The following is a 12757-nucleotide window of genomic DNA, read 5'->3' as shown; positions in this document are numbered from 1 at the left end:
TATAGATTTTTATAACCATTTGATCACCAATTATTAACAAGTTTTATATTTAAACAGTTCAACATTAATGTTATTACCTACCATAATAATTATTATTCATAATTTTACACATTAATTAAAAAATATCAATTCATACATGATGTAGTTTTAACAAATATTACATCTAATAATTCAGCTACGTAGAACAAACATGATGTTGCTAACAATAAATTTATTTTCAACTATTAATTATTGTTTTCGTTGAACGAAAATCAAGTTGAAATGGAAATGGGATACATAATAGGTACGTTTGCCTCGAGGGAAACAGTAAAATCGATTTATCTCATAATAACAACATAATAACTTGTTTATTAATTTACATTCCCAGAAATCATATCTATACACAGACACATTTTAGCTGTGAAAATAGAGAATATGGAATCAAATATCGACATCAAAGTATTTGCAATATATTGACAGTAGATGAGAATTTCCCGTTTCTTTTTTGTTCCATTGAAATATTTAATCATAGGTAACATAGTATGTCGTGCATTAAAAGTATGCGCGAGTATACTATTCGTAAGGATAACTTATAAGTTATAAGGTAATTGTTTTTATTTCTACCAACGCCTGTACATCACCAGTGGGGTTTTTTTGGTCGGTAAGAACGGCTTTCATTTAAAATATTATAAAATAAGTCCGACATAACCTACAATGTGTCCATACAGTAATGTGCACGAATTTGGAATTAAATTCGAAAGAATACTATTGTAATGCGTCCTTTACGTAAATGCTTTTTATGTCTCCGTTATTACTATATACTTATTGTATTAAAACAAAGTTCACCGCCACGTCTTCTTGCCTTCATGGTAAACTCATTTTCATTATTTTTCACCAATGGATAACGTCGTTCTCGAGAAAGGTTCCAGTATATGCTTATTTAAAACATGCGAGAAAAGCCGTGGTCAGTAAGCTAGTAATAAATAATTACAATCGCAAGTAACTCAATCATTATTCAATAGATAGGTTTCTATTCCACACATAATATACCAATACAACGAGTGTCCCCGTTTCATTAAATAACTTATGCAGGCATCTATGAAATAACTCATATTGAACTAGTGCAGTCGCAAACATCCGATACAAGTCACAATAGAGTGCTTTAATAAAGAGGTTTTTATTTGCAACTCATCGATGTTTCGCTCTTAATATACGTCATAAATACGTCTAACGTCGGTATTAGATATTTTATCTGTGGTTTTTTGATCTAGATTTTGCAATAGTATTGGCCTTGAGTAATGTTTGTTTTTGATATAAGCGTGTATTGTTTTGATTTGTTGATTGTTTACTTTAAGATGTATCTTCAATTGCGTGGTAAATGATAAAAAGGTAAAATATTTTGTTTAAAATTAACAAATTTTAAGATAAAAGCTATGCGAGCACTAGCGCGTTGTGGGGACAGAAGCACCGTATTATCAAGTGTACAGGTGTACACTGCGGAGAGGTGCGCTCTGGTCGCGTTGGTCACGACCAGGGTGAGTGACCGGGTACTTACAATACAAATCCACTCGAACACTAGCGCGTTGTGGAGAGAGTAGCATCGTATTGTCAGCTGTGCAGGTGTACACTGCGGAGAGGTGCGCTCTGGTCGCGTTGGTCACGACCAGGGTGAGTGACCGGGTACTTACAATACAAATCCACTCGAACACTCGCGCGTTGTGGAGAGAGTAGCATCGTATTGTCAGCTGTGCAGGTGTACACTGCGGAGAGGTGCGCTCTGGTCGCGTTGGTCACGACCAGGGTGAGTGACCGGGTACTTACAATACAAATCCACTCGAACACTAGCGCGTTGTGGAGAGAGTAGCATCGTATTGTCAGCTGTGCAGGTGTACACTGCGGAGAGGTGCGCTCTGGTCGCGTTGGTCACGACCAGGCTGAGTGATCGGGTCCCGTGCTGGACCTCTCCCGCGGAGAGGGTAGCCAGGACCGTTTCGCCTTGTAACCATTGTACTCGCGGGATGGGGTTTCCTGTAAAAGATATAGGATATAATACATCATATTATTATTAACTATAATCGCAGTATACAGAAGCGAGGTTACAATCGAAAATCGCTTAAATTTTGGTAGCAAAAAGAAAAAGAAAAAAATATTTTGCTTGGTTGATGTAAGATTTTTAAAATAGGTATGTAACAATACTAGTATACCAAATCCATTAAATAATAAAAATGCATTCATAATACTTATTATTTAATTGGACATTCCGTATTAAATTATTTGTGAAAATACAGTGAGTAGGAACGTCGACATATTAAACTTTTTTATTTTAGCAAAGAAAAAAGTGTATACCTACACATATAAATAACTTTTCTATATGTGAATAACATTCATACATTTCTAAAGATAGAACAAAAAGTCACGAGTCTTAGAGTAGAGTTCGAATAGACCATTATATCAAAATACATACAAATTGGCACAAAAGCTTGAAAACATTAACATATTCAAATATAAACACTGGCTGAATGAACAGGAGTTTTATACCATATATCAAAACTTAATACTGTTGAAACATTTTAAGTACTCGGTATAATTACGTGTCATCAATCATTTCAATTCAACTCGGTTGCACTAAGAACTTTGATACACTTTTCCGTTATATATTCGATCATTTATCTTCATTGATATAAGTAGTTCCCGACACGAGAGCTATAATGTCGATCCATGAGTTTTGGCTTCAATACTAGCTGCGAAACGCGGCAGTCACCGAAAATAAATCTCTAAAACAGTCATGGCAAGTGAGTGTGTCTTTGTTGGAAAGATTGGATTGCAAAATTGTAGTTTATAGGTAAGCCACAAATACACAAAACTTACTACGCACTTACGTTGACCTAGTCTATTATATCAGTATAATTAGTTGCTATGTCATAAATACACAACGTTGGTATATTATAAAATATTAATTAATTAACATTTTTCCAAGGCACTACTGCCTCAGAATTTTTTTTTTCTTTATTCTATATGAGATTCCAAAGTTTCCTATTAGAGACATGCGTATTGTCCGAAACTCTGTAAATTGGTCAATTCGAAAATAAATTTTACTATAATATTTTACTACATTATATTATAACATATTTGCTTAACCAGCTAATGATTCTATCAAAGTACATACAATATTATATCCTCTAAGAGAGGAATAAAGGAAAATAAGTGTTAGCAGCTTCTACGTATAATGTCAATCAAGTCGATTGAAGAGGATTTAGGTTGTTTCTGTACAATTATTCTTGGACTATTTCATCTGTATTCGATACGTATTAGAGGGATTTGTTTTGGATCTATTTTCTATTAAATGTTTTTAGAATAAGAGCCAAAATGAAATGCTTAGAAAATATTATATTCTAAAAATTAGCTCTAGAAAAACTTGTAAACGACGTAATAAGGCTGCTAGACCTAGCTACTTGATGACATGGTTATAATTAGATACACTATTAAGTAGATAAGTAAAATTCATGTTAAAAATAAAAATCTCAATAACCAAAATTTAGTTAAGTACAAAGTAAATTTCAGTACTACCACTTCAGTCTTAACTTTTAAAATACCTTTACAAGTAATAATAAAAATTGATTATTATTCGTAAAGTTGGCTATTAAATTTTATCTTACACTGTCCGGAGTGTGGAAATGACAGCAATTTTGAAGGACGCCATCTCAAGATTAACATTGAGTCAGCGATCCCAACGGATTTTTCTTTTTCTTTGAAATATTTGTTACGTTTCGTTAGCACATAAATATAATACTGTAAAGTATACTAAAAATATACATTTGATATTTCATTTCACACAAAAGCTAAGTCTCTAGCACAACTACAAATCTTGTACTATTCAAGTTAAGTTACATATCAGACAAAAATTCCGAAGGCCACTTCAAAAAAAAAAATTTAAAACTACGGTTACCTCAATAATATTATGCCTCCACCTACCACAAAACGTCACAGATTTTCTGTGAACCTATTACCTATACATGTATTGTTACTTTCAATGTAAGCAAGAGAGCCAGGATCCCCATTACATAATATTATATTAACAAAGGTGAATTAATAAAGATTTATTTTATAAAAAAAATACAGTAACTCATGAATTTACAAAACAACAAACCGTATATTTAATAAAGTGAAATTGTCTTACCCCCCACCACGGAGCAAATAAGTTTGAAGTCACCTCCTTCATTGTAAGGGCCCGCAACTCCAGATATTTCTTTGCCGAATTCGTCAAAGATCACCGGCTTAGATGGTAGCTCTGAAAAACGTTTGTTATGTTAAACAGTTGTTTATTCTGCGGCGAGGTGATTTAGGATGAATAAAAATGGTTTTATTATAAAAAAATGTCAGTGCGTATGTTAATATCGGCGTTATGTATTCGGGGTACGAATTTTTATTTTGTGCACAATATTTTGGTGTTAGCAAGGTGTCTTTAAATGTTAAGCTTTTGGTGTCACTTTCAAAATGATAAAGATGATCACAATTGAAATACCAACAACAAGAGCAAGTAATTCATCCATACTAATATTATAAATGCGAAAGTAACTCTGTCTGTCTGTCTGTTACTCAATCACGCCATAACTACTGAACCAATTTGCATGAAATTTGGTATAGAGATATTTTGATACCCAAGAAAGGACATAGGCTACTTTTTACCCCGGGACATAGGATAGGTTTTATCCCGGAAATCCCACGGGAACAGGAACTATACGGGTTTTTCTTTGACTGCGCGAGCGAAACCGCGGGTGGAAAGCTAGTAAGAAATATATTTGAATAGAAGCTGTATATGTAGGTAATCATCTTATATTATATTGATATGCTAGCACTATATTATAATTGTACATAATACGAGTATGTGTTTATATTTGAATATGTTTCCGGAAGGCGTCATAAATTATAAAACAGCATTATGACGCTTTCAGAACCTATACCATACCACATAAAACATCATTTGAAAATATACAAGAGAGAAATAAGGCTCAGCAAAAACAAAAATTGAAAGTTCATCTTTTCATACTCTATTATGTAACTAATAGGTAGATACAACTTTTATCAACTCAACAGCTTTACGCATCTCAAAGGGTCAAGTACCGTATTATATGAGGAAGTTTTGGGTACGAAATCAAACATTTTATATTTGTACTATATATAAAAACCTTTGACTACGTCCGTAACTGCTATTTGATTTTAATACAAAAGTTTCTTATTTTCAAAGTACGATGTTCTATATTTTGATACTGATATTTATTAATAACGATTCACTATAATACTTTAAGTACTCAATGTGTCTGCAATGAAACACGTTTCATATTTGTTCAAAATAAAAATCCAATAAATAAATGTTTATAAACTGATATGATAAACGATGACAGACAAAATGATCGAACACCAGGCGAACAGGAACAACAAGAAAGTATCGGATTAATAATTTTTCTATAAAATCCGTCTATTTCATACCACTTCAATGTTATTATTAGATAAAATAAAATCCGGACTTTTCTCGAATCAATGCTGCCGTATATTTCCTTTATGTAGTGTTCTAGCTTCTACTTTCTAACTAATTAATAGTTTTAACTTAATTAGTCCCCAGTTCAGAGAAAAAATCTAAAAGCATTGCAATGTTTAATAATACTTGCAACTTTGTACGTTTTTCAGTTCCAGTCGTAGCCAAGGGCATTATATAGAACATAAAAATTAAACGTTTAATAAAATGGCACCTAAGATCTTTGAAGTTAATTCTCAAGGCATATTAAATTGTTGGCGCCTGTCGCCTGTTAAATTGTAATTGAGATTGTATATCTTGAATAACTGTGAGTTAAATATATGAAAACGTTTATTTAAGACGAGATTGTGTGAGTTTAACGTTGAGTTGATTCATATTGTCATTGTTACGAATGGATTTATGTTTTCAATTAATGTACTATATAAAGGTAGTGCCGTACTAAGGATGACGATCTTGTCTTATAAATACACTCAGATAACAATGTGCTGTTGGAATGAGTAAAGGAAAGGAGTATTAGAAAAAAAAATGTGTGCGTGTACTAGTACACACGTTAAGAAGTGAAACTTCTTTATGACCTTATTTTTCAAAAAATTATTTACTATATGCAACTTTATAGAAATACGTCGAATTACGCGTGGTAGGGATAAGAAAAAGATGGCGCGTCACGGAAAAATTTCACGCGTAACGAAAAAATGTTACACTTAATTTTTTTCCAACCCCGTTATAGAAGTTTCACTTCAAAAACGGCTATGTATATATAACACAACCGAAAAAACGAATGTTCTTGCCACTATATACGATTTTACCTCAAAAGTTCTGATGAATAAGTCGATATTTTAATGTTATCTTGGCGTCCAGCTCTTGTAACTACAATGCGACCTTTAGTATATTGCAAATAAAACACTCAAAAAGTATAACAAATGCCCAATTTAAAATCACAACACAGCTCATCACAATCAAATTGAAATCGGGTCTTACCAAATTGTGGATAAACAAGCCGGGCGGAGGAAATGAAAATGTTTTCGTTCAGAAACAAAAGGTTTGATGGCACGAGTGTTGAGAAGGATCTGGGCAATCATTGGATGCTTTCACCGCCATTGCCGCTACGCTGATATCGCTTACCGAAATGAACAGATGCTGCCTCATTGTTCCGTACGTGGGATAAATGAGAATCAGTGCCATAATTATTCGGTTGGGTTATTAAAAAGTTGATTTACATGTGCGATTGTGGAGGCTTTTGTTTGTTTCAATTTCTGTTCGCAAATGAAACATGATAACTGATTTGCGAGCGTTTAAAACTTTTATGGGGTATTCCATGACTTTCTTTATGTTGATACCCTTTTGTATGTATTCTGTGACAATAGGTTCACGCTTTCACAAAACCATTAAGTATTTTGATAATTTGATACAATTGTAGTTTCAGGCTTTTAAAGATTTATCAGTGGGGACATTAATATTTGAAAAAACATTAAATTTTGTGGTTACAAGTTTATAATACGTAGTACATACAAAGGAATGTGGACAACAATTTAACATCATTGAGCATGATATTATCGTCTTCTCTGGGCTGTAAAACGTGGGTCCGCATTCATCCAAATTCTATTATCGTAAATAAATGTCGTGAAAAAGGTGTTTCAATGTACTCGTACCTACACTTTTTACGCAGTTGAGTACGTGACTGATAAAAGAAGAAATAAATATTATAAACACCAGATTTTGAGAATTAAATTGAGTATTTTCAGTTAAACAATGAAATTAAAATATTCATCTTATTAAATTATGAATTATATAAATATAAATTAATACCTATCATAATATCTAATTTGTTTATATAAACAACTCACGGTTAGTTTGATGTTTTCATAAAATTTTATGATATTTATTCATAGTGGTTTTTCTACAATTTTTATATGATACTACATCACTTATAACAGCGTTTAAACACTCTTAAAATATAACATTGCTCCTGTATTTTTAGGCGAATTTAATTAATACGCCTCTCGTTATATTCCAATTTCCGTTAGCTAAATTAAAATCACAAACAATAAGTAAGTCCTTCTAATTCCGCAAACGGTTTATAATGCAAAAACCATGTATAATATAAAAACCTGCCTACTTTATTTACGCAGAATCCTCATCAATATGAAAATGTGAGGGAATGATGAATGTATTGACATAAAAGATATGTTACCCATTGTATAGAGCACAGGTGTGAAGATAACAATACGTTCCATGGAAATTGTTCAAGCGCTTTACTTAGAACGCTGTAGACTATAGCACCAATTCGTTTAAGTAAGTAGTAACTAGTAAGACGTTGGTTTAGTGGAAGTAGTAAAAGAGGGACAAGGTTCAAGATATTATGTCCTAGGTTTATAATCTTAGTAGTTCAAAAAGGTTTATATTTTTTGTTTAAATATCGTCGAGAAATTACTGGTGTGGTGAAGTTTAGTGATAAATTTTTAGAACGAAATAGATATTTAAATATTGCAAATGTTTGAACTATAATTTATATTAGGTACAGGAAAATGATTGATCTTCGTTTTGATGTCTCAATAACATCGTAGCCAAAAATGTTTATATTAGTATAAATAAGTATAGATCTTGTATTTAACACAGAAAATAAATTTGAAGAACATAAACATTAATAATAATAATCAGCAATTATAACAAGAGCATTAATTTCTTAATTTTATTCATCATTTCACTCAATTTATTTCTCAAAAATTACATTTGTTTTTAAAATTTGAAATCTGCGTCCATAATATCACATTTTAAAAATAAACCTCTAACGCATGATAAAAATAAACCCAATAGTAATTATTGATCACATTAAGTGACCTTGTTTATAAGCTTTTCAATAATGTATTTGTACTTTTTATTTAGTAAAAAAGTCCTTCAATCAGAGTATTAATTAATGTGATTACAATATATTTTAGTAATATTTTTTTAACATGTCAACTTTTCTTTTGTCTATTTCAGGAGTTATTTTTAACCTAGATATAAAAAATAATTTCAATGCGTAGCAAAACTTACTGAATGTACCTACTATGTACTTAGAATAAACACGGTTCTACAATTATCAATTTATTAAAAACGATTATAAAAATGTTATTCATCCTTTTAAGTAATTGTTAAACGTCCAATCCAATAAATTAATTTAAAAGAAAACTCGAAACACCACTGTGTAAGCAATTGATTTAGGATGGACGTAAACTAAGTTTGCCAGTCGGACTGCAACTTGCAGTGGTCTGGATTTAGACTCGCCAATTTATCAAATTGATTGTGCAATGCTTTTAAAAACGTGTAAATCATACTTCAGTACGAATAAGGATGGTCTCTTGTTATGAAAAGGAATCGTTATCATTTTATCAGCTAAAAAAATGTTATTAACAGTTTCTTCGTAACACAAAAAATATGAAATCGTTACATTTTTGTATGGTATCATAGTAAGGTGCTTTTATTTAAGTCATAACTGATAATAAAATAAGAAAGTGTATATTTAAAAAAAATTGTATTGAAATAAAATGGAATATTTTATTTTGATAGTATTTCAATTACTTTCGATTTATATGTCTTCTTGAATATTATCCAACGAAAAGATGTGTTATTTAATTGATTATATTTTGAAAGGTATATGTAAGGTACCTACCTATGTATAAATTTTAATTTTCTCTACTAAGTTTCTTTTTAACAACATAAAACGCAATTTATAAATTACACTATCGTACCAACACATACTTTATGACTGAAACATATTGAATTAACGGTGATTCTAAAAATCTACAACTACCGTCAGTTTCCATACAATACACTCGCATTGCAACAATCGAGATTACCGTCACCAATACAAGTTATTCTAACACATGGAACGATATAAACTTATAGTTCTAGTGCAATCGCTTATTGTAAATACGATCCCAGTTCTGAGTTAGCACAACTATAAATTGAATCTGATGCAGCGAGTTTCAAATTTGTCGTATTTCGTTATTCCGAACGTTTGAAAAGTTCATTTGAAAGGGCATGTCGTAATGCCAGATAATATTACTAGTGGAATTCAAAGGGCGCTGTGTGTTTTAAAAATGTTACTCGAGTTTCATTTAAAAGCACGACGACGTGATTTCCATAATAATTTTAAAACGATACATGCGCTACACGAGTGAATTATGAGAAATGAACAGTTTTAAATCTGATTACGTTCTGGGGCTTGATTTTCGACGTTTTTTGTTGGTATGTTTTGCTTTTGAAAGTATAAAATGTTATCTATGTTAAAATTTAAATAAAAACAATTCAAATAATTTATTTATGCTAAGACATTTAAATTAAACTGGTTTTACTAAAAATGTCCTAAGAGAAAATTACTGAATCATTTTCGTATTTAATTATAGGTATAAGTTAGTGAAGTATGATCAGCACTTTTAACAAGTAAACACAATTTTAGGACGACAAATATAGGATCTCGATTGATCTTTATTGTACCAGTTACTGCATTTTCTTCTGAACCACTAATTTAATCTATGAATCTAAAAATATCATCGAGGTCTTTTTATGACGGAAATATAACATCCCTAAGGACGTGAAATTGTAAAAAATAAACAGCTACTTAAACCGAACATTCCAAACGCTAGATCGTAATATAAAGTACAACATATAAATAATACGAAGATCACAAAACCGACCTAATGTGGCGGAGAGATCACAAATTTAATGTTCGCCACATTTCACCGAAATCTGACTCACAGATTTTATTTACATATGTACATAACTCGCGACTTGGTGTGCATTTGTCCTACATTATACTTACCCCAATAAAATTCGGGAGAGCAATAAATGAACCCTTATGACGCTGTTTAAACGTAACCGCGCGGTTTGTAAGGACAGTGGAAGCTGGCCTCGATATCTAAAACTCATATATTATGGAACGGTGCAGAAATTTCATTCTATATGCGCTCCAGTTTGCTGTAAATGCAGTTTCGGATGTCTGCTAGAAATGCGGTGAAAGGAGTTTTTATTTTAAATTTTCAGTCGATTCTCGTGGGAGTGAGTGTCGTGTTTGCGGCACATTAAATATTGATAATGTTGCAAGATATTCTGATTGCAGTTTTGTTAACATAACGTGACTACAATGTTTTTGCGTTTTTATTGTATTCGATTTCGGAAAGCACTCTTATGCCTCGTTCGACGTTCGTACTAACGATTACCTAAGACTTGGTGCAGAAAACGTAGTTTTTAGAGGTAACTTATATATTTTTATCCGTATTAGAACTAGTTTGAATATACGCATGAATATAATTTAACAGCGATGAAAAATAAACGACATAATCTGTATTTAATCGACATCGTTTTAATAAGATAAATAATGTAAAAATTAATTAAAATAATTTTCGCCCGTCTGCATTTATTTAAGAAATAATGAGAACTCTGTAATAGGTAAATGTAATATGCCTATTACTTTTTTAAGTCTTCCAGCTTAATCAAAAGATGATTACGTTCCCGTGTAATGGAATTCAGTGAAAATCCTTCGTAAACTTAATTTTTCAATGAAATTATGAACATATTTCTTTATGCATGAAATTTCGAACAAAAAGTCTGTGATAATCAAAATTGCGTTGTTTCCCCAAGAACCAAATATTATATTCTCACAAAGTCGGACGATGTTATCAAAACAGAAACAAATGAACTTGCATTTATGAAACAAAACAGGTTTTAATCATCCCTTGTAACAAAAAACAAGATCAAACAAAAGTCCAATGTTCTTTATTTCCGTCAATAAAAAAGTTGTTGTCCAAACAAAGAAGAAAAGTTTTTCTTGGGAATTACTCGTAAAATTCCTAGCGTTGATTTCATTGGGATAAGGCTCTCGGTGTACGTTTCAGACGGTCGGCTATCATGGCGGCTTAGAATACGCTTCTTTTAAATGGAGATGATAACACAAAGTTTTTGTTTTAATTAAAAGAGAATATTGTAAGGACTGGGGTTAGGCGAGTTCATGAATTTTTAGACGCTCCTTGAATACCCAGTACTTATGATAATATTATGTTGTTATTGTTATTTTTGAAGTGAAACTTCTTTATCGGGGTTGGAAAAAAATTTAGTGTAACATATTATTTTCGTGACGCGCCATCTTTTTCTTATCCCTACCACGCGTGATTCGACGTATTTCTGTAAAGTTGCATATAGTAAATTATTTTTTGAAAAATAAGGTCATAAAGAAGTTTCACTTCTTACGTGTGTACACTAGTACACGCACACATTTTTTTTATAGTGGAAGTTAAATAAAAAATTATTATTATCTTTTCAGTGTACCTATATTATTGTTTATCGAAGCGTTATAACGCAAAATCTTTTCAGTCAAATTGTATAAAATATAAAACCACTGTCTAGTTTCTACTTCGATTTCTTGGATAAATAACTAACTAACTTGTTCTTTTTTCATACAAAATAAATGTTGTTGTTATACCTTATAATCATTTTAATAATTTATTTCCAAAAACAATTTCAATAAAGCGTACCGCTTCCCAGAAATCTGGTTTTATTCAATAGCATCCCTTATTTCCATGAGATTAAATACCACACACATAAACAAGAATTACAGATATGCTCAATTAAGAGGAAGGCAAACAGTTTCCTAATAGTGAATAACGACTGGAGTTTCTCAGTTAAAACATGATATGTGTACGCATGTTTTAAACTTTTAAAAGGCACTGATTCTCAATTTATTTTCCTCATATTCCGCACGGGAAACTTTTTGTGAAGAATAATATTAACTCAGATGCCATATGTGTAAATAGTATGTGTTTACATTATATACCTAATTGAGTAACCGAGTATTTAGGCTACATCTGACTACATTTTGTATGTATGATTTATCAAAAAAAATAAAATAATAATAATCTAACAGCTAAGTTTGGTTACGCACGCTGCAGTCTTTATACTCCAGTCAGTCAAGACAATCATTCACAATAACTCCAAAGTTTTCAAACTTCGGTCAAGTGAATGGTAGATACATTGGGATTTGGGACGACAATAAATCTCATTTTGCAACCTTGTCCGCAGTCCGGAACTGCAATTAAATTATTTTTTGCTGTATAGTCGTGAAAAAAATTCCAAAAGTTCTACAACCTTGGGGAAGTTTTCGATATAATATTTCATATCACGTATTAAATTGCTGCTCAGCAAAAAATCACGTATTAAAAGCTGGTAGAGATTGCTGCTCAGCAATAAGGCCGCCTCTTGTACAAACTATGC

The 12757-nt window shown here is 31.6% G+C and overlaps 1 protein-coding gene across 1 annotated transcript in view; it reads right to left on the bottom strand.

Moving 5' to 3' along the window:
* Positions 1 to 12757, bottom strand: part of LOC123692111 (nephrin-like) — a 148263-nt gene that overhangs the window by 27830 nt on the left and 107676 nt on the right. The window contains exons 5-6 of the mRNA XM_045636755.1: positions 4157 to 4267; positions 1801 to 2007 (exon numbers count right to left, since the gene is read on the bottom strand). Of these exons, the coding sequence (XP_045492711.1) occupies positions 1801 to 2007; positions 4157 to 4267 (318 nt within the window). The remainder of the gene's footprint in view (positions 1 to 1800; positions 2008 to 4156; positions 4268 to 12757) is intronic.

Source organism: Colias croceus, chromosome 5 (genome assembly GCF_905220415.1).
Source record: "Colias croceus chromosome 5, ilColCroc2.1".
NCBI lineage: Eukaryota > Metazoa > Arthropoda > Insecta > Lepidoptera > Pieridae > Colias > Colias croceus.
Note: the sequence above shows the minus strand (reverse complement) of the source record. Positions and strands in the feature narration are given on the sequence as shown.